The sequence below is a fragment of the Pelmatolapia mariae genome, linkage group LG9 (genome assembly GCF_036321145.2).
Source record: "Pelmatolapia mariae isolate MD_Pm_ZW linkage group LG9, Pm_UMD_F_2, whole genome shotgun sequence".
NCBI classification, from domain to species: Eukaryota; Metazoa; Chordata; class Actinopteri; order Cichliformes; family Cichlidae; genus Pelmatolapia; species Pelmatolapia mariae.
The window spans coordinates 14639777-14663878 of NC_086235.1; the positions used below are offsets into that span (position 1 = coordinate 14639777).

The 24102-nt window shown below is 38.1% G+C and overlaps 1 protein-coding gene across 1 annotated transcript in view; it reads right to left on the reverse strand.

Annotated features, from left to right (window-relative positions):
- Positions 1–7009: 7009 nt before the first annotated feature.
- The window catches only part of LOC134634725 (cadherin-7-like), a 29526-nt gene continuing 12433 nt past the window's right edge, over positions 7010–24102 (reverse strand). The window contains exons 6-12 of the mRNA XM_063484070.1: positions 23725–23912; positions 21392–21645; positions 20019–20155; positions 16839–16960; positions 13060–13177; positions 11271–11522; positions 7010–8805 (exon numbers count right to left, since the gene is read on the reverse strand). Of these exons, the coding sequence (XP_063340140.1) occupies positions 8291–8805; positions 11271–11522; positions 13060–13177; positions 16839–16960; positions 20019–20155; positions 21392–21645; positions 23725–23912 (1586 nt within the window). The 3' untranslated portion in view covers positions 7010–8290. The remainder of the gene's footprint in view (positions 8806–11270; positions 11523–13059; positions 13178–16838; positions 16961–20018; positions 20156–21391; positions 21646–23724; positions 23913–24102) is intronic.

Consider the following 24102-nt stretch of genomic DNA (forward strand, 5'->3'; position numbering starts at 1 on the left):
CATCATTTTTTAATGTAAGTAATAAAAGTAAGTATTATAGCAGTGGTGTGAACCTGGACTGTGGAAACAGGGTATAAAGTTCAGACACAACTTCACCTGCTTCCATGATACACAGAGAAGAACATCTGGCAAGGTTAAAGTTCCAGCAACATTTGCAGTATGGAAAAACAACTTTATACATATAATCGGCCAAATTAAAATTTCAGATGAAAAAAAAAATTCTTTTAAAAGTGAATCATTGAAACGACCTTCTGAAACTAAACAAAGTGTTTATTTTCATAACATTTCTAATTTAAAGTTAATATTTAAATGTTTCAGTATTTGGGCTCTCAAGGTGCTCAGTGACCTGTAGTTTTAAAATTCTGGGTTCAGTAACATCTACTGGAAACTCTGAGGTGCTTCTTTGGAAATCTCTGTTTGGGCAAATGGCATTCTCTGTTCATTGTATGAACTTGTGGAATTCTTTGCCTTCGGAAATCAAGCTGGAGCCTGATTGAGATTGTTTTAAATTTAAACTGAAACAGCTTTTAAAGATTAACCAGTCATGGAGCAATGAATAATTTGCAGTTTTGTTATAATATTATACCATACTGTAGTCTGTACCCTGTGGTATGTGTTATTCATTTTCTTGTGTTTTAAAGGCCCAACTCGAGACAGGGATTGCAAACTAGCTTAGGCTATAAATGCTGTTGTGTGTTGCCTGGTTCCTTTTTTTTAATGTAAGTAACCAGTGGCATGTGGTGACTTTTATAGAAAGGCGAGCAGAAAGCCCCTGTCCCGTTTGCTTCTTTTGCCATCAGAATTATTGTCTAAAGGCAAAGAAAGATGCCCAACAGATTTACTTTACCAAATGGACCATCCCAGCCTTGCCGTATTGGTCTATTTGATTCACCTTTGCTTTTATTGTTTATTTTATTTTCATTTGCTGAACACGGGACAGACTTGACTGGGGAAAAGAAAAGGGAGAAAGAAAGAGGGAAAGAAAAAGAGCGGGGAAGAGGGACGGTGATATAGGGCAAAAACCAACAAAACAAACAGACAAAAAATACATATATCAATCACCTGGATCACCTGTTGAGAAAGAAAAAAGAGAAAACAAGCAAAGAAAAAGAGAGCAATATAATAAACAACATCATCGCGATGATCTAGGTGAATATAACAGTAAATACTAAATATTAAACATTATTGTGCAGCACGTAAGATCGACAGCACACAGTGTGCTTTGAGGTAGCAGCCAAAAAGGGTGTAGTTTGTGTGTGTGTGAGCACCCGTGTGTACACCTGTGAGAATGAGCGCGCTTGTATTTAAAAGGTTCCTTCATGTAATGATCTGCTAGAGGGTGTGGGGAGCCATAGCCCCGTCCTCCTGGGCATGAAGCAGGTATGGAGGAGATCAAGGCTCCAGACATCCAGAGGCCCCAAGAGCAAAGGAGACCAAGGAAGACCAACGGAGGGGCAACCGTGCCACTATTCCAGAAAGAGCTGAGGAGAGCCCCAGATGAGGGGTCGCCCAGCAGCTGCGGAGCAGAAGCCAGCTCATGAGTGGCTTCTGCGGAGCAGAAGGGCACGAGGGCACCCCACCCCCTAAGGAGCCCGAGTGAGCCCCAGGCTCCAGGCCCCAACAAGCAGCCACCAGGAGTGAGCCGGTGGCTGTATCATATTTTCTAAAAGTTTATGTTTGTAGTGGCTGTCCTCTGGAAAAAAAAAAAAAAACTGTTAATGACCTCAGAAAAAAAGCTTGCATCTCTGTTAAAACGTATTAATATATATATATATATATATATATATATATATATATATATATATACATATATATATAAAGCAGAGCTGTAGTAAAAGGCTTGACCAAAGCAGAGCTATAAAAAGTCAGTGTTTAGTACAGAAAGGCCACCTTTATTCTTCAACACAGCCAGAACTCTCTTAGGAATGCTTTCTTGCCATTTCTATAAGGAGTCTTCAGGAATAGTTCTCCTTGAAGGATATTCATAGCTTTTCTCTGGATCTTGGCTGCCTTTATTTGCCAAGATGATCCCACACTGTTTCAATAATGATGAGGTCCAGGCTATGGGGAGGCCAATCCATGACTGATAGGGTTCCACTGTGTGTTTTTCCAACCAGGTATGCTATGTGTTTAGTGTCATTGTAATGCTGAAACATCAAAGCCGTTGCCAATCAGATGCTTTCCAGATGGTTTTGCATGATTTTCTGTCCAGTTCTTGTTTGGCAAACCCCAGCCTGTTTGCACTGGTTCCCTTCCTTAAGAATACCTTCTTGACATCCACCCATACACTGAGATGATTTCTGGTGAGGCTCCAGGAAACAGTAACTGGATCAACTGATGAGCCAGGTGCATCTCTTGAAGGAAAATCCAAAGCACTGCTTTGAATGGTTGGCTGCCTTTTGTTCTGTTTTCTGTCAAGATGATGTTGAGGTCCAGACTCTAGGGAGACCGGCCAAGGATAGTGTTCCATTGTGTGTTTTCTATCCAGGTATGCTTCTGTTTTTGGGATCATGTGGACTGATCCAATGTGACAACTGTTTGCAAATAAGGGAACAGTGGAAAAAAGCCATGCTGAAAAATAACTTTTTGCAGATGGGACTGGACTGAAAATGACTTAAAAAAACAGGAGATTTCCAAAGAAAAACTGGGAAACATCTTCAGAACACCTGGAAATCTATTACGCATGTTCAAAATTACAAGCAAGTTCAAAAATTAAGAAATGAAGTGTGGTTCAAGACTTGCACAGTATTGTACATCATCTTACCTTCTTTTGTACAACTAAACACTTGCTGTTGTGAGAAGAGGTCAATAACAATCAACATATGTAGTTTTTTTCCGGTAGAGTCAATGAAAAATACAATTAAGTTTACACAGCTTTATTATAGTTCAGTTCCCTCACCGTGTGATATCAGACTGTCAAATGTCTTGTAAAGGGTGCAAATATTACACCACAAATCCTCCACCAATTAGTCTCTGATGAGCAACAAAACAAGTTTCCAAAGTTTTGCATGGCATTACTTATTAATTTTACTTTCAAAGGATGACAATTCCCAAGACTCATCACAATGAGTGTGGAAGCTCATTAATGGACTGGAATAGAAAAGTCTCATATGAACATACTTGCCAGAAACATGGTCTGTAAATCCTAATATATTAAAGTTTGCATAATCTTTTAACACATTTACTGTCAGATTTGATTTCAGGATACATGCTGGGGTGTTAATAGCTCGGCTCCATGTAAGAGCTGGAAGTTATTTCAGCCTGTGTCACTCTCCTTAGTGTTTTGAGTGTGATTTGATATTGATTATGGTCGTGTTTATTCATACTGTATACATCCTTTACAGTAGTTTTACGGTGTCCTGTTCCTACTCAGTTGCTTTCAGTGGTTTATCACTGAAATAAATGTGGAATTATATATTCATGAATTCATTCATATTCATGCAGATTGAAATCTAATTTCATATTTTAAACATCTTATAGCATTAGCTACAAGATAAACAATATAGTTAAGTACTGTTTAGTTTCCAAAGGAATTGTATTTTAAAAAAAGAGCAAATAGGAAAAAAAGCAAAAAAAAAATGACACAAAACAAGCAAAAAAAGCAGACTACTAAAAATAGTCCAAATACTGAAAGTCTGAAACAGATGAATTTGTATTTGTAATACAAAGATTAGCAGGAAAGATGGAAACAGAGTGTGAATAATTTAGTATTTCATCTGTGGTTCACGTAAATGGGAGAAATCATAGTAAGGAAGGGATAAGGCTGGAAATCAATAGGGCCGTGATCTTTCAGCCCTCAGGCGACTCCACTTTACAGTCATGGTTCTCCAGTGAATATCACTGCATGGGCTCAGAAATGCACATTATCTAATTGCAGGCAAATAAAGTTTTCACTCAATCTGCAAATCCAACTAAAACATGCAAGTAGAAACCAGGCAAAGAGAAAAATGTAATTAAGTGTAAATATATATATGTAAATAATCAAGATCCAGAAATCTGTCACTTCTGCTGGGCCAGAAATAATTTGAGATGCACTTGAGAGAAAAAGGAAATCATCTTGTGCTCAGATCAATCAGGAACCCCACAGTGCAGGCTACAGAGAAGAGAGATCATCCAGCTTATCAGCACACAGTTCAAAAGTCAGCAGCTGTGACTTGTAGAGTAAACATGGCATTGGTAACTTGTACATTTATGAAGGACCCTATTAATGATAATAACATTAATAACAGTGTTATATTACTGATAATCCACTCCAAAGCTCCTAAATGAATGAGTGTAATTCTGGCACCCCAAAAAACCTTTAATGTCATAGTTTGTCAAAAACCAGTATATGTTGGCCTCCTTATATTTTTCCTTTGGCTCGGGAATGAATATCTTTGTTATAAAGTTTGACAATTATTTTCAAAATTCTGTAATATTTTAGTTCAAAGTAAAGTTGTTGCTATTTCGATTTTTGCCATGGTGGCACTAATGCTCTCAGTATGGCAATATCAGTCTGTTAGTTTGTTCAGCTAAGACTTGAGTAGCCTTCCTTCACTGAATATTACACAAACTAAAATAGTATTGTGATACTCAAAATCTCATCTAGATTTTCAGCTTCATACTTTATAATTATGTTCTTATTGCCAAATTGCACATGAATGATTTGAGCTCTCTTCAGCCAAAACTTAGGACATACAGGTGCCATGCTTTTTTGTTTTAATGTCTCTCAAAATCCTTTCAGATATCTTTTCAATCAACTCACTGTCTGCCAAATAAGAGTCCTTAAAGACCCTCCAGTGGGCATTGTGGCACTGTATGATGGGCCTGGCACTGGTTTCAAAAGACGAGCTGAATCTATGACCTGTGCAGGAGAGCAGAGGACAGAGACAGTTGACGGAGTGAAATCCTTCACGTTGCTGTAATGGGTATAATTACACAAAGAAAAGGGCTGTTAGGTTAAATTACCCGTGATATTCACCATGGATAATGGCAGAAATTCAGAAGGTTAAATGACACCAGGAGCTGAATGACTTTTGACATTAAGGTACTATTGAAAAGGAAATTATAAAAGAGCCTTTATGGGCAAATCCAATACCCTACACGTTGGACGGTAGCAATTGGTTTGAAAAGACTTTAAAAAGGCTTTTTTTTTGTGAACACCTGTGTCTTTAGAAGCCATTGTGAGATAATGATTTAGTCTAAAAAGCATTGGCTGGATAGATTGTTTCCAACAGTGGAAGCTATTTGAAGCTCTCTTTGAGTTGCAGTGATGTCTGGAAATTGTCCTGCTGAGTGCCGCACCTACTCACACAAGTAACCACTGCAGGAAAGGAAACACTGAATAGACTCAAGCAATTAACTGTTTCGATCTTATTGTCTCTTACCTCTGCTTTTCCACCTACCGTCCAAATAGGATTGTATATGAAATTTTGGATTTTTTTTTTCACTTGGAACTATATTCTCTCTGGCCCAAAACTTGTCCATTGCAGACAGCAAACTGCCCAATTAGTGGATGAGAAGGTAAAGGGGGCTGGGATGGACTGCTAGACAATTACCTCAAGTCACCCCACAGCAGCCACCCACACAACTAAACAAGAGCGTGTATTGTTTATCAAATGACTACGGAGAAAAAGAGGAGCCAGACACTGTAGATGTCATGCATTTTTTCCACGTTGCCCAAGCTGTTGTGTGTCTTCAAACTTTCACTTTCTTTATATTGTACAAACTTTGCTAGACATCTGACTGCCAGTCACCCATATGCTGATTGGCTGATGTTAAACACATGAACACATGTTAAACACCTGATATTTATTGGATACTCTTAGTATACTGTGAACTATAATTTATGTGAGAATGAGGTGCAGAAAAAAAAAGGAAACAGAAAAATATGCTGGCATACACGCATCTATATGAATTACACATTTGCTTACATGTTAGATAAGATGCTTCTGGCATTCTCTTTGGTCAGGAATGACTTTATATTAGGAATGCAACATCTATTACACCTATTAATGCAATGCCCTGTTCCTGAAGACATCTAAAGACTCTCGATACATTGACATCAGCTCTAGTCCACCCCTTGTGAAACCTTCCTAAGCTCTTGAATCAACAGATTCTTGACAATTCTCTTAAGGCTGTGGTCAGTGCTGGTGAGTAATGGAATATATTTACCGGCATTACCTATTTAAAATGCAAAATATGAGTAACTGTATTCCATTACAGCAATGTTACTTTGACAAATAGCAAATCATAGCAAAGAAATACAGAGACAGAATAATGTGCATAATGTGCAAAAAAAAAAGGTCAACACATCTGGGACAAGTGGAGAGCATTACAACTGCTCATCCACTTTGTCACAAACATCCAATTGGTAGAGAAAAACAAGCAAGAATTTGCAGGATGTGATTGCTGCATTCATGTAGTTGTAAAAAGCATTACAATATATTAAGTAATCCAAAGTATCCAGATCACATTGAGTAACTTAACGGAAGACGTTAGAAACTACATTTTGGGGCATGTATTCTGTAATCTGTAGTGGAATACGTTTTAAATGTAACCTTCCCAACACTGACTGTGGTCTTTCTCTTTTGCTTGTGCACCATTTCCTGCCACACTTTTTCTTTCCAGTAAACTTTCCATCATATTTCTTTTCGACTCAGCACCATGAAAACAGACAGCTTTTTCAGCAGAGACGTTCTGCAGACTACCCTCCTCGTTGAAGGTGTCCATGATCGTCTTCTGGACAGCTGTCAAGTCTGGAGTCTCGCCCATGTTTGAATAGTAATTTACTGAAATGGAATTTCTAGTAATTTGTGATATTGCATTTCTCATGAGCTATGAGCCGTAATCATGAAAGTTCAAACAAGCAAAAAAAATTGTAATATTTCACTTCATATGTAATGAATATAAAATATATGAAAGTTTACCTTGTTGAATTAAATTCTGAATAGAAATAAACCATAAAAGAAAAACTTGATAACAGCAGAATAAAATAAATAACATTTAATATTAAAAAATACTTCAGGTAACATGGCCCTGCATAACAAGCATATAATTTTTTCACAAATAAGATGATTTTGTAATATTCAGCCCAACCAACAAAACTGTCTTAGTTACCTTTTTTTGTTTGTTTGTTTATTAAGTAGTAAGTGTGCACATGTCACAGGACTGCTTATAGGAATGAATCAATGACATGTAAGTTATATAGCATGTTCTTCAGCTTAAAGAGCCCTTTAGCCTTTATAAACTCATTATTTTGGTTTTCCAGCGTACGAACACTGTTATAAACAGCCTATTTTCCTGCTGCAACAGAGAGCAGTTTCCAGCAAAAAAAGCTAATAAAGCCACTGAGCACTCCCTACTTAATGCAACAACAGATAAACAGCTCACAGCTGAACACAGTCACCAAGTTAAGAAGCCAAGGAGCCATGTTATATTATTTTTGTCCGTTCTTGGTGGAGGACAAAACATGCCTATAAGTAAATATTGACTGACTACAACTTGGATGCCCTGATACTGCCTGATCAGAAGGTGACTGCTTCCAAAATATATACTATAACAGCTTCACGGGATAAACAAAAATATGACGCAATGATATCAACCTGCTCTGTTTCCCCCACATCGCCAATAAAAACAAAAATGTAAGCTTTAAGAAGAAATAGTTCATCACTGGCTTTGAGGAGAAAGAAGATGCAAGCTCCAGTCTTGGTCACTGCATACAACATTGCATCCTGACCGCTGATCATCTGAATAAGACAACAAGATTGATGATATTGTGCAACATGGCAGGTCAGTCTTTCATGCCCTGGTCATTTAAATCACTGACACATTTAACATAGCCAACTTCTAGTGATTAATTATGCTCTCAAACTCCATTATAATAGAAACAATATCATATCATGAAGTTTAAGTTATTCATGTTATTGAGCAGTGATATACAAAATAAACAAAATGTATCAGGCTGCCAGTATCTGTTTTTATATAAGGCTTGATCTTATCAATAAAGGAATGCAGGAGACTGACACTTTGATAAATACAGTTTCTCAGTCAGAAAATTTACTTCACAAAATGTCAAACTTTTTGTTCAAGTCAACTCTTAACACATCCATCATAGAGCAGGAGGCGGGGTACTCCCTGGACAGGTCGCCGTTCCATTGCTGAAGAGAGACAGATGACATTCACTCTCACATTCACACATAAGGCCAATTTAGACTCACCAGTAATCTAACATGGATTTGGACTGCATGTTCTTCATGAGTGCTTCTTGGACATGCACTCAGGAACAGGAGTGCTTGTTTAATAAATCAGATTAAAAGATTGTGTCTTCCTCTCTTGCACCGTACCATGGTGTGAGTCTTGCTAAAGATGGTCTGGGACTACAATCAGACTGGTCGGACTCCAAAGTAGAAGAGTCCAGTGAGCTCAGAGATCCTGTGGGAGACCCCGACCCTTCATATGCATAAGTCTGAAGGTAGTCGAAAGGAGGAGCATAAGGATCTTGATCAGCTTCTGCCAGCCTGTCCAGAATAAACTGCCTGAAGACCTCGTCCTCTGGGCCAATGAGGTGCGACTCTCGGAGGGACATTCGTATGCTGGCCCTGACATCTTCCCTTCGCATCCTCCTCTCCCTTCTCCTGGGGTGGGGGCGCATTGGGACAGTAGGTTGGCAGAAGTCCAGCTCCACTCCTCCAACTCCTGATTCTCCATAATAAAACACCTTCTGCGACACAGTCTCAGGCAGCTCCAGCTCCTTCACCTCCACCTCACGTCCCTCCTGCTGTTTTTTCCTGTGTCTCCTCACCATCAGCATTACGACTGACAGCACTGCAGACACAACACAGTAGGAGATCATTACAGTTAAACACCAGGGCATGAGCTTTGTTAGGAAAAAAAAAAATCTACAGTGCCCGATGGAGCATGCATGCTGCGTATAAGCACACCGAAAAGTAATAGCTGCCAGATTTGTTTTTGTGGATGCAAAAAATCTAAATGATGGCAAATTAGGCAATACATTCTTTTTAGTTTTTTTTTGTTTGGTTGGTTGTTTATTTTACTTCAGCTCACATACAAAGAAAGTGTTCCTTTATTTGCTCCATGTGGCACAGAATACTAAAACTGTTGTTATTTTTTTTCTGCCGGGTTTTCATCAGCTATTGTTCCCATCCAACAGAATGTTAGCATAGCAGGTTTTGTCATTAATCTTTCATGTGATGGGCACAGGGAGGACACAAAGCAGCCGAGGTCATAATAAAGCTCTTCACTATGCAAACCCATCAGTGTCCCAGGATGGCATTGCTACTGATGTATTGCAACCAATACGCACATTACCTGACATCATTGCTCTGCAAGCTTTCAGCATTTTATAAGTGTGTGTTAAAGGCACGCTGGTGAGTCTTAAAAGGCAGATTCAAATGAAAGTGCAAATTTGTTAATGAAAAATCCTGCTATTTAACACACATTCGCATACTTGCCAAAGTGATGTGAGCTGGAACTGCTTTAGCTCAACAGACCTGCTGGAAAACAGTGACTTGTTTTAACGACAGTTTCAGTGAAGCTGACGTTATAAAACTCCAACATCTCGGGAGTTTGATTTACTGGTTTCCTTTTCCATAAGTAATATTGAATGAAAGAGCAATTACCTGTGAAATCCTCTCTGAATGTACTTTACAAAATAAAATTTACTAATTCACTCTTCCAGTGTATTTTTTATTAAAGCAGTTTTTTTAATTGAATATTCTTGTTTGATTAGACATCTTTTATTCCAGTCAGACTTTGTAGTGACGTCGTATCAAAACTGAAGTCTTACTTAAAAGTGGAAATTATAATTGGAAATACTTTAAAATGCTTCTACACTTTCTCCAAAACCCAGACAAAAGGAGCTACAGTTAGGCAACAGTGTTGTAAAAAGTACTTGTCCCCTTATTTTTTTTTTATTATTTTTTTTTTTTGCATATTTGAAATACTTATGTCTCCATTAATTAAACAAATATTAACATTAGACAAAAATAACCCACATAAATACAAAATTGTTAATGAACATGAGAAATTCGTTTATTAAGGGAAAAAAGGTATCCAAACCTACTTGACCCTGTGTCAAAAAAGATTTGTGATAACTGGGAGTGAGTCTTTCACATTGCTGCACAGGAATTTCGGTCCACATTGGTACATTTGAGAAAATTAACACCATGTTTAATGCCATGCCAAAAAATCTCAAATCAGTTTTAATTCTGGACTTTAACTAGACCACTCCAAAACCTTCATTTTGGGTTTTTGTTTTTTTTTAAGCCACTCAGAGATAGATGTGGAGGTATGTATTGGATCATTGTCCTGCTGCATAACCCGAGGGTGCTGGAGCTTCAGGGCAGAAACTGATGGCATTATCCTGTAAGATTTTCTGGTACAGAGCAGAATTCATTGTTCCACCAATTAAAGCAAGCTGTGGAAACCGTCCCAAAATTTCAACTTTTGTCTCGTCAGTCCACAGAATATTTTTCCAAAAGTCTTGGGGGATCATCAAGATGTTTTTTTGGCAAATATAAGAGGAGACTTTGTGTTCTTTTTGGTCAGCATTGGTTTTCACCTTGGAACTCTCACATGATACCATTATTATTCAGCTTTTTAGTTGTTGTTGAATCATGAACACTTACCTAACTGAGGCAAGTGAGGCCTTCAATTCTTTAGAATTCTTTATATGTTTTTCTGGATTCTTTTCTGACCTCCTGGATGAGGCGTTCATGCACTCTTGGTGTAATTTTTGTAGGCCAGCCACTCGTGGGAAGGTTTAACGCTGTGCCAAGATTTCTCTATTATTTGGATAATGGCTCTCATTATAGTTAGGAGTTCCATAGTCTTTGAAATGTCTTTGTAAACCTTTCCAGACTGATAGATGCCAATGAATTTGTGTTCTCAGTGGTTTAATTTGATCATGGCATGATGTGTTGCTTTTTTGCAACATTTAGGCTACTTTGCTTTTTCAACAGGTTCTGTTTAAGGGATTTCTTGATCCAACAGATCTGACAGCAATCAGCTGTGGTTGTGGCTAGTGAGATTGTGCTCTGCTTTCCAAAAATATGGTTAATCCTAGTTGCTTCATGATTTAACAAGGAGGCAATTACTTTTTCAGGTTTGGATAGGATTTTCTAAACAAATTAAATTATCACTTTAAAACTGGATTTGGCGTTTGCTCGGGTTATCTTTTTCCAGTACTAAAAATTTGTTTGATCATTTGAAACATCCACTATTCAAAACTTAAACAGGATATGCAATGTGACAACATTATGCTTGCTTACCTGTGAGTGTGACCAGGCAGAACAGAATCCCTAACAAGGTTTGTAGGCTCACCCCCATGGAGAGAGCAAGGGCTTCCACCCCTCCTGTGGGACAGTGGCCTGCAGGCTGACAGCTGCACACACTAATGGTCAGAGTGCTAGTACTGGAGAGGGCTGGAGAGCCACTGTCTGCCACAACCACAGGCAAAAGGTACTGGGTTCGATCCTTACGGGTGAAAGTACTCCGGCGTGCCACGATTCCAGCTGTGTTGTCTAAAAGGTATGCCAAATGTTAGAGATGCCCTTTTCAGTATTCTTTAAAAAAACATGAGAAATCCCAATGTGAATGCTGATGTGTCAAGACAATACAAGGAGAAAAACCTGTGAAGTGACACACTTAATGTAATTTAAAATAAAAACCAGGCTCTCTAAAAAGCCCTGCGCCTTGTCAAATCAATTTCTGGTCAATGTATAAAAGTAAATTTGGAAAATGAATTTAACTTCTGAGTGTGCCTGTAAGACTTCATGAAGGCACTGAACAAAAAACTTCTTTGGAGTCAAATAAGCCTTGTGGCATATGGAAATGTGTTTTATTAAACTTGTTTCTTGATTCATTATTCATTTCCTGGTTGCTGACTGGACTGCTGTGCTTGAGTGGCTAACCACCCATACGCTGCACCTGCATATATTTCATTCTAACTTACTCAACACATTCAAACATGCTCTGTACTTTAACAATGATGTCTCTTCAATTTACTGCCCATTTTCATTATAAACCCTAAAAAAGGGTTGAGTGCACTCTAAGCCAAACACCTCAATTTGCTCACTCAAAAGGCAGTCAGCCACACAAAAAGTAGAACCTACAGAAGGATTTTCATCCCAGAATATTCCAGGATGTATTTATTTATTTTTTCGTTAATCAAAAAAATATCGCTGTTATTTTGTCCTTAGCCTAAAATCATTGCAGGTTATGACTTAGCTGTTGTTCATTGCTTTTCTGGCAGGAACCATATGGGATACCGTGGCTTCTTCTGGTTTTGTGTTCATTTTTGCTCCACAGCCTAAAGCATCTGATGGAAAATGTCAGTGATTTGCAGGATGACATTTTTTGGAGCAAGAAGTATAATTATACAGATTTAGTTTATGCTGAGGGTCTCACTGCAATAGCCCTGAGTCAGTCAGCAGCTGGTTCGTTGCACTTGGAGGGAAAACAAGTCACACTGTGACCGATTACATTGTTAGACTGACATCACATTAATCTCTGTATTATTATTTTTCTAGTTTCTTAAGACTTTCTTTTAATCATTCACTGCACATGTTTTGGAGTGAATTTGGGGAAAATATGCCTGTTTTCTGAAAAAGAGCTAAGTGGGACTATAAGCAACACTCTCACTCACATATATGTCTATACAGAAAATATAAAGCTTTAGCCTCCACAGGTTAGAGAAGCTTAGCAAAATGTGAGAAACAGGTGCAGCAGTGACTCTGATTCTTTCTCAAGCTTCTAAAACTCACAATTAGTCGTTGTGTCTTTCCAAAATGAATAATGGCATTACCTCATAGTAACAATTTGGCATGGATTGAATGAATTCAATAATACTGGGTTATAACTGCGCTTTAGGAGCTAACTGGCCAACTTTGTGAGTATGAAACAACACAGACGCTCTAAATGATTCCCTTGTTGTGAGTCGTTATGCTACTCTAAGAGCCTGTTTGATGTAACTCAATAGTTACTGAATGAGCATGGTATCTAGTAATTCTAAAGCAGACACATTTGTATGCATTTGTATATTATTGATTTGACTACAACCTTGATTATCTCTGATTGTGAAGTTTGGATTAATGCGCTTCTCGGGGACCATAGAAAAGTAGAAATGATGTCCTTCGACAGGGTCGTCTGGATCAACAGCGCTGAGCAGCTGAATGAGCTGAGAGAACAAAAACAGAAAATACAGAAAAAACAAAGCTGCGAGAAGTGATGAAAGTAAGTAAGGAGGAATTGTATCAATCTATTCATATATACATAGAGTGCTTAACAAATTTATCAGACCACCTATCATGGAAAAAAGAAAACATGGGCATTTTATAAATCTGTCAAAAAATTTCATTGTTAATAATACGTTAAAAAAAAGTTACCAAAAAAACCTGACTACATATATTTATACCCAAACTTGAGCTACTGCACTAAAATTAATGAAGCATAACATTCAACCATTGCAACAATTTTCTGTTCAGGAATGCAATTAAATAACTGTAATTTGGCAACTTTATCAAAAATATTGTGGTTTGCTATTTTTATCTGCTTTATTTTGGAAAACAGTAAATGTGAAAATACGTGCATAACAAAAATAATGAATTTTTAAATATCTATTAAATAATTAGCATTAAAATGATCAATTTGATTAAAGAGCTTGCCCGTACTGGTGGAAACAAAAAAAATCATTTTGGCAATTGCCAGTCCTGGTAATTTTCGGCAGCTGTGGCATAAATGAACCTCATTAGATAATCTGTATCATCGTGCCATCTTAGGAAAGCCTGTTTTATTGTTGCTGAATGAAAACATCCACTTTATACGGTGGCCCTGAGAGGCCAAACGGACTGCAACTTAAGAAAACACCAGCAATAAGAAAAACACTGCAAAAGCACACAAAACACAACGGAATTAGGAAAAACGACAACAGAAATAGGAGAAAATAAAACAGAAATAGGAAAAACGACAATGGAAATAGGAAAAAATAGATTTCCAAAAGCACAAGGGAAGTGTTTCTGGGGAGACAATAACCCGACGGACCAGTTGCAGGAACCAAAATATGCTAAGAATTGCACTGGGAGACACTTAAAAGAAGTAGAGGATCTATCAGTTTTGTGAGGAAAGAAAAGATGAGAGGTAAGTGTGTTAGCCTATTAGCCTAAAAATCCATCATCAGTATTATATGAATCATGATAAATCTAGTGTTTTCTTAAGCTGCAGTCCATTTGGCCTCACAGGGCCACCGTATCTTTATTCTGATTTGGAATGTATAGCTTCAGAACTACATTATAGCATTATAGGAAAAAGATGTATAAGGAATGCAATTAGTATAACAATTCTTTACCCAAGTTGAATTAATTCTAGTTCTCACCTTAGGTGACCTAATAAATTTGTTGAGCACATATATATATGTATATATATACAGTCAGGTCCATAAATATTGGGACATCGACACAATTCTAACATTTTTGGCTCTATACAACACCACAATGGATTCCAAATGAAACGAACAAGATGTGCTTTAACTGCAGACTGTCAGCTTTTATTTAAGGGTATTTACATCCAAATCAGGTGAACAGTATAGGAATTATGACAGTTTGTATATGTGCCTCACACTTCTTAAGGGACCAAAAGTAATGGGACAATTGGCTTCTCAGCTGTTCCATGGCCAGGTGTGTGTTATTCCCTCATTACCCCAATTACAATGAACAAATAAAAGGTCCAGAGTTCATTTCAAGTGTGCTGTTTGCTTTTTGAACCTGTTGCTGTCAACTGCCAGGATGAGATCCAAAGAGCTGTCACTATCAGTGAAGCAAGCCATCATTAGGCTGAAAAAACAAAACAAACCCATCAGAGAGATTGCAAAAACATCAGGCGTGGCCAGAACAACTGTTTAGAACATTCCCAAAAAGAAGGAACGCACTGGTGAGCTCAGCAACACCAAAAAACTAGGAAGACCACGGGACACAACTGTGGTGGATGACCAAAGAATCCTTTCCCTGGTGAAGAAAACACCCTTCACAACAGTTGGCCAGATCAAGAACACTCTCCAGGAGGTAGTTGTATGTGCGTCAGAGTCAACAATCAAGAGAAGACTCCACCAGTGTGAATACAGAGGGTTCACCACAAGATGTAAACCTTTGGTGAGCCCCAAAAACAGGCAGGCCAGATTAGAGTTTGCCAAATGACATCTGAAAAAGCCATCGCAGTTCTGGAACAACATCCTATGGACAGATGAGACCAACATCAACTTGTACCAGAGTGATGGGAAGAGAAGAGTATGGAGAAGGAAAGGAACTGCTCATGATCCTAAGCATACCACCTCATCAGTGAAGCATTGTGGTGGAAGTGTCATGGCGTGGGCATGTATGGCTGCCAGTGGAACTGGTTCTCTTGTATTTATTGATGATGTGACTGCTGACAAAAGCAGCACAATGAATTCTGAAGTGTTTCGGGCAATATTATCTGCTCATATTCAGACAAATGCTTCAAAACTCATTGGACGGCGCTTCACAATGCAGGTGGACAACGACCCAAAGCATACTGCAAAAGCAACCAAAGAGTTTTTGAAGGGAAAGAAGTGGACTGTTTTGCAATGGCCAAGTCAATCACCTGACCTGAATCCGATTGAGCATGTATTTCACTTGCTGAAGACAAAACTGAAGGGAAAATGCCCCAAGAACAAGCAGGAACTGAAGACTGTTGCAGTAGAGGCCTGGCAGAGCATCACCAGGGATGAAACCCGGCGTCTGGTGATGTCTATGTGTTCCAGACTTCAGGCTGTGATTGACTGTAAAGGATTTGCAACCAAGTATTAAAAAATGAATGTTTGATTTATGGTTCTTATTCTGTCCCATTACTTTTGGTCCCTCAAGAAGTGGGAGGCACATTTGCAAACTGTTGTAATTCCTACACCGTTCACCTGATTTGGATGTAAATACCCTCAAATAAAAGCTGACACTTTGCAGTTAAAGCATGTCTTGTTCGTTTCATTTGGAATCCATTGTGGTTGTGTATAGAGCCAAAAATGTTAGAATTGTGTCGATGTCCCAATATTTATGGACCTGACTGTATATCACAGTATTATGCAAAAGTTGAGAATCACAGTTTTGTTCTTTGTATTTTGCTTCCAAGGAGCCAGACTTTCTTGTTAATTATGCAAGCTGGCTTTAGCAATAGTTCACAAGGCCTTCTTTCAGTAATTGTCTTTGGACATTGGCTGCTTTTTCACTCATTTACAATTCAATTTTAATTTATACAGCGCCAAATCACAACAACAGTTGCATTAAGGTGCTTTATATTTTAAGGTAGACCCTAATTTCAATCCAGTTTTAACAGTCTTAACATTCAAACATCAAAAAACCACAATACTGAAGGGATGAACCAGTGTAGCTCTCATTTCTTTAATGAATCTAGGAAAAATGCCAAAGATAACACAGGTTGACATACATAGTATGTTTTGCACCAAAAATGTTGAGATATCTGAATAATCGGAGGGCATAAAAGTGGCAAATCAAGAAAACTATCTCCAGAAAACCTTTCCCAAGACTGCTTGAAAATGGGAAATAGCTGTATTGACACAACACAGACTGAACTTTCTGAGGCAAGCTTTCTTGTAAATTTTTTAAGTCTGGCTCTTTGGAACCAAAATGTAAAAAAGATAGATAGATAGATAGATAGATAGATAGATAGATAGATAGATAGATAGATAGATAGATAGATAGATAGATAGATAGATACACAATATGACAACTTTTACAGTTCACATTCATGTATATTCAGCTTTCCACTCTGCAGTGTAGTAAATCGTGAAAATCAGTGCATCATAATATACATACTTCTCCTGCCTGCGTCCCCTCACAGATATATGGCTGGTAATCTCTTGCAAGCCTTGGCACATTGTCGTTTATGTCCAGTACTTTGATGAACACCACCACAGAGGAGGATAAATGGTTCTGCGCTGCAGTAGTGAAGATAGACATTTGCTGGAGTCCACTGGGTCCATGTATCATAAATGCTTTGTAAAAGCTCTGTCAAAATAACACTTAAGACTGAGAAATGTTTCTGTCTTCTAGCTTTAGGAATGCGGGGAAAAAAATGGGCACCAGCATCACACTGCTTTCACCAAAACAAAATAAACGATTCAACAGTAAACAGTTATACCTATTATGGAAATTTAAGGCTTCAGTCTACACTAGCTGTTCCCAACATTTTTTTTCTGAGGTGCACCCACTGGTCTGTGAGATGGAAACTGAACGACTAGTAGGTAGAAACGAAAATATATCAAATGTGACTTTTTCCTGCAAGCTTTTTTTTTTTTTTTTACAACTTGTGATATCTCTACTCTTCAAAAGTTGTAGACTTGTGAGAGTGGAGATGTAATTGTTTTTCTTTCTTTTTTTCTTTTCTGCAAAAGAATGACAAAAATATGACATTATCTTTTACCATGAAGACAGCATTTTAACACAAGACCAGCTGGATAAAATCACTTACAAACAGGTTGCGGCGCCTAAAAATAATTTTGATTGCTTTGGTTGCCAGCATATTGCCGTTGTTGTGCATAATTTGCATGTCATTTACTTTGCTGTAGTGAAGCTTGAAAAGTGTGAAGCAAAATGAAAATGCAGAACATTTACTTTTAAACTTAATGTTGTGGCATCACCACTGCAACCAACACATTTCAAAATGTACTTTTTCAGGCTAACAGTCTTCACTTCCAATTTGCATCACTCATTTCTTGGTTTCACGACCACTTGGTGAGTAGTTTAACTACAGGTCACCGTGGCAATCCGCTATCTACCAAAGCCCTCAAAAGGAGGTTTTCAGTACACCACTGTATACCTCTTTGCGACCAGTTTCACGATAGCAACCGACAGCAACCTGTTGTCAACCAGTAGCAGAATACATACTTTTCTTCAGGCAGTAGTGGTCAGCAGAGGGTGACGGACTCGTCTCTAGGCCTGTATAAATAGGACTTTACCAAATGATTTTACAGCGACCTCCAGCAACCACTCACAACTGGTCAGGGAATACACATTTGTCCTTACCCAACTGGTTGCTGCCAGATGACAGTCTCTAGGCCTGTGTGACTGAGGCTAAATGACACACTCCATGAAGAAGTGGAATGGCACACTCCATGAATATATCTCTCAGTCCTGACACTCTGGTGTCTAAGGAGTGACGGAGAGTCGATGAGTGAGTGGGTGAAGGAGAAGCTAAGATACTGTTGGGTTGTGATTTAACAAGAAACCTCTGTCCATCACATGACCTGCTGGCGATTAGTACATGGTAGCAGAAAATGAATGACTGAGTAAATGAATAAGGACACATTTTTAAAGTCAATGGAATTAAAAGTCAAAAAAATCCTAATATTTAAGCAAATGAACATAGGCAATTCATGCCATTGTGTACAACAATTTAAAATCAAATTTAAAAAAGATTCATTTAACAATTTGAGCTATTTATTTGTTGCTTTTAATTCCATATTTTAAACAACAATCCACTGTGAAATATTTCAATCATTCAGCATTATTTTTGGCTTACTGGTGATATGTGCCCACAGGAGCTTGTTTACACATTAGGGTTCACCCTGTTTTCAAGCACTGGACACTTTGTGGGTGACTCACTGAAAGTAAAAACAGCTGATGTACATGTACTCGCTGTCTCTCTCCTTTCGAAACACTGAGCTGCATCTGACTCCTGTAAATGTTTTCTTTCATTACAAAAAGCAAAAATGCATTTTCCAAAGAAGCTGAGGTGACAAATAAGGCTTATGGTCCCTGAATCTCTTTCTTTGTTTTTTTAGATGGCAATGACAAGTTTCAAAAGTTTTTTAGAAGTTATCAGGGAAACTGCCATACGCCACCTACCTTGGATAAGGTAGCCTATATTTCAAATTTAAGTAAAATTTATTGAACAGTTCCTCACTGAAAATCAAAATGCTACTTTACTACATGGTCATTACACACAGTCTAACCAGTAGCATGTTCATTTTCATGGACTCTGACTAATAAAAATGATAAAATTTTGAATATATTGTAGAGGCTCCAGAAAAAAGATATTTGACAGCATTCACTGGACTGACCAGTAGTCAGAACTATGGGAAGGTTCGAGCAAGGAGAAGATTTGCACAAATTAGGAAAGTCTCGTGGAGTTATGTTTGAAAAACTGCGAATTCCAAGATCACCAGTTCAAACAACTGTAAGTATGTTACTTGTATGTGTCACCACTTTAACAAAGTCTGGAAAAAGAATCAAACTATCACCCTCAGATGAGAGGAAATTGGTTAGGCTGTTTAGGAACAACCCGGAAACCACCAAGACTCAAGCCTAACATGAAATGGAAACTGCTGGAACACCAGCAGCCAAACTGGCCACACTGACAAAGGATGCGTTTGGAGGAGTACAGGTGAGGCTGCAAACTTAAGGAGATTGTACCAACTGTCAAGCATAGTGGTGGTAGTATGATGGTCTTGGACTGTTTTACTGACATTGCTACTGGTTCATTACACAAAGTAGTTGGAATAATCAAGGAGGAGGACTACCTCAAAATGTTTTTATCAAAGATGTATAATCATTCCACCCTGGAAAATTAGCACAAATTTATGCCCATGATGAGTGAAGGTAAACTTCTAACCACAACCATATATGAAAGGATAAGTAGCACACATTATATTATAATCAATGTGTCGATTTTTTTATACTTAACTTCCATCCATCCGTCCATCCATCCATGGGGGCTTTTGTAGGGCAAGTAGTAGGGTACATCTAAGACAGTTTGCCCGTGTATTACAGTGATTATTAACATGTGCTCAAATTAGCTGAGCCAATCCAGTCGTTCCAGATAATTCCCGGCAACATCATAAGTACAGGGATATCCCCTTGTGAATCTCTGCTATAGCAGATTTCTCATCAGCAAATTGCTGGAACATATTTTGCACACGTTTGGGAATAATTGTGCCATAAGTCGACCATTAACATTACCATACGCTCTTATAAAAAACATGAAACTCTCCTTACTTGTTTCCTTAGCTTCAACTGTCACATTGTGCCAGGCTGCAGTCTCTCGGTCCAAAGACTTAGCGACAGTTATCGTTCCATTGTTTGGGTCTATTTTAAAAGCTTTTGTGGTATCGCTCCTTTTGTCAGCAGAGTATCTGGAAGAAAAATCATGGAGACATACCATTTAGAAGGAAAGGTTGTTTTCTGGGCAAACAAAACATTGCGATACCACAGGGAGATTAATTAGGCAAACTGCTCAATTTTTTAATCTGTTGACAGATATCCAACAAAGCAAGTACACACACGAGCTAGTCTGACACAGCAACAACAACACTGTGAAAACAAAGCACCGCATGCAGATGGCACTGTGTTTTCCCAGTTATTTTAAATGAATATTATTTTTAATCTGACCAGACATTTTCTGTTTTGACATAAGTGTATAAATAGAAGGTAAAAGCAGGTAGACATGGAAATGCGTAACCATGGAAAAAGAGACAAGCTTTTATGGCAATTTAATAATAACTGCCTTGCATGATATTATGTTTTGTGTCATGTTTGCTGGTAATGGGTGACAAGTGGGTCTACAATTTTTTGTCAAAATAATCGTCAGGCAGCATGAATGTAACTATCACAAGCAAACCAGGCCATTTTTATTGTATACCACTTTCTCATCATCATTGGACTCTTAATAAAAGTGATTAGAACAACCTGGTAAATTAGGATACCAAAGTAATGAATTCTTTCTGTGAGCTACTTTGCTGATAACAGCATGGGAAATTTGACCACAGCAACTTTAATCATATTTACTAGAACTGCGGAAACCACTAAAATGTCAGCCTGAATTTATTAATCAATGAGACACTGTCACCAAAGGGACAGTAATAGACGCTAGGCTGAAGATGATATGCAGCACCTGCCATTCTTAAGCTCTGCTGAGATGGACTACAGGCACCAGTAGTGCGGCTGTCTCCTCTGCAACGTGCCCCACTTGCAAATGACTGCAAATCTCAATTCCATATGCCACCTCGTATGGTGCTTTATTACATTCCCACGTCCTAGCAACGTTGCTTTGTGATAATACCACAGCAATAGATAGAAAAGCCTGTGAGGTTAAAAAAAAAAAAAAACTGTCATGATTTATTCAGCAGGGCTCATTTCCTACTAAAGTAATATGAGATAAATATGACCATGTACAGGGTATCCAGAGATCAAGGGTAAAAATGGATGCACCGAACCGGTAACGCTATTTGAAATGAAATGATTTTTCACCCTGTGGAGGAAGCTGTCTAAAGATGTTCAGCCCATGCCAGCTTGGGTATCTACCTTATCATTATCGTACTGGTAGTCGGCTGGCATATGCCATTCTTCCTGGTTTAGACAGTTCACTTTACCTGATGGGATTGCTGACTGTGTCAGTGTCTCTAGCACTAACACTGCCAACCACAGTTCCCACAGCTGCATTTTCAGGAAGTTTCCACTCGTAGACTGGCGAGAGGAAAACAGGTGGCTCATCCTCATCTTTCACAATGACTTTCACTGTCGTCCTATCAGTGAAGTCGTCCAAACTCAGAAAACGAGTGTCCACATGGTCATTGACCGCCTCAGCGGTCATGTCGAAACGTCTCTTAACTTCAAAGTCCAAAGGCTGTGAAGGAAAGAAATACTCAACTTTTTATAGCTTGTATTAGAACAGAGGTTGTTACAAGAAGAATAAAAAACATAATTTATCACAATTAAATAATCAAACAGATAAAACTTCTGAAAAACAAAGAAAGTTGTATGTAAAACAGATTATTTTTCTGAGGAGAGCAGGACATGAGTGCGATTGGATGTTGAACTTGTTTAGTTAGTGTCAATATGCTACCAGCTGTGAGTATGCACTTAAATAATGCTGCGGTTTTGATTAACATGCTGCTGGTAATAAGAAAACAGCATGCAAACCATTACCACATTCCCAGAATGATTCAGAAACAGAGTCAATAATGTTTGTTATTTTATTTCATGATCACGGCATCTAAATTGAAATCTCCTGTTCTATAATTGAGAGAGGTATTGCATATAAGTGTGAAAAAGTAAAGTGAATAAGGTGAAATCATAAGTTCAGCAACACCCAGACAGCAGTCTTCATTCTATATAAGTGTAGTAACGGTATTCAGGAACTGATTTTTGTTAACAATTTGCACTAATTCGGTCAATAACTTTTCAATGTTCTCTGAATTAACCAATAGATTAATTTGTCTTGTTTTTGTGGTTTTGCAAAAAGATGTGATTATTTCACTGAAAAATACATAAATAAACACACACACACACACACACACACACACACACACACACACACACACGCACACACACACACACACACACAGACAATATCACACAGGTTTGGACCACCCTTTGGCTTGGTTCTGTTGAAGCAGTTGCTGATCATTTGCACAGCATGCTTTGGCTGTCAATCACAGTCTGTCAATAGACACAGGAGTCTGACAGTTTGCAAAGGAGTGAAACATGACATTTAGCTTAACTATGAGCACTGACTGAAAACAGATTATAAGAAAAGTTAGGCTCGTGTATGTTTAGTGCAAATGCTTGGTTATACTGATACAAGCCATTCATATATGTGTACGTGTGTGTTGTTTGCTGTCCCTTCACATTTTCCTGCAACTGACTATAGTACTGATCCTTTTTGATTTTGTGAGATATGAATACTTTAATGCAATTTCTGGTTCTTAATATTAATATGTAACACCTATCAATTTAGATTGTTATTAGAGCCACCTTAAGAAAAAAAATAGTCAAAAGATGTTTTTTATTATTCATATTGAGAATGAAGTTGAAATTTTGAGGATAAAGTTGAAACACTCTTTTGAGAATAAAGCGGAAATGTCGAGAATAAGGTCAACTCCCTTCATCCATCTCAATATGCATTCTTGTGTGTACTTGGGTTCTTCTGGACTTGAGAAATGTCATCAGCTGCAGCCTGATTGTCTGATACAGCATCATCCCTTCTGTACTGCACAAAGGTGTAACCATCAAAATCCTTGCATCTCTCCATTTTTACCTATTTCACATTGCACAAATGAAGCCAAGTCTTCCAGGCTTGTTTACTCATCTACTAAGTCATCTACACAGGGCCTTTTGTAGAAGGTCCAGCAGCTGTACACTAATGACATTAGTGCCATTAGCTTAAATTTAAAACTTTATTCTCAATATTTCAATGTTTTATGTCACTGTGTTTTAACATAAAGTACTTTCAAGTACTGCTGTACCCAAATGCCCAACCCAGAGAAGGACTTGTGGCTAGACAAACACACAGACACACACACAAATCTTGGGTTAGTTGTTTGGTTTAGCCTCTCCAAAACAACAGCCATTTCTTCTTTTTTTGTAGCCAGCATATCTGAATAGAAGCTCAAGGTTTCCTGTACCATGCAAAGATCATTGAGTATAGCTGGTAGTTTTGAGATTGTTGTTCAACAAATGCAATCTACCCTTTACTCTCCACTTGAACTGTTTAACTCTATGTAACCAAAGCTTGCTTAAAAGTGACTGGTAAATTCAGATTATTTGCAGACGTCAAACAGAAACCAGAATGTTTCAAGTACCAACCTGCTCTACCGATTTTGCATTTTCATACGCAGCTATAGATTTATAGAATGCACACACACACGCACAGATGTTCACAGAGAATCTAAATATTTGAGGTAGATATTGTAAATGGATTCACCTTGGCCAGTAGAATCACTCCCTCTTGTGTTACTGGGTCTGTTTTAATGATAAAAGTGCTTTCTTCCAGTTCACCCTCCAGACTGTAGGTCATTTTGGCATTGATGCCAGTGTCTCCATCCTCTGCCATGATTCTGCCTACTGTGGTGCCGATGGCTGCGTTTTCGGGGACAGCAAAGGTGTAAAGGTCTGAAGAAACAAGAATATTTTCTATGAATCATTTTGATGCCATTGGGCTCAGAAGATGAACCTTGGAGTAGGATATTAAAAGGAATACAAAATTTAGTTGATACCAAACTGGTACTTGTGCTGTCTGCGATGCCACTTTGAAATGTTGATAAATTTGGAGCAAAAAACAACAAATGAAAAAGTTTCTCCA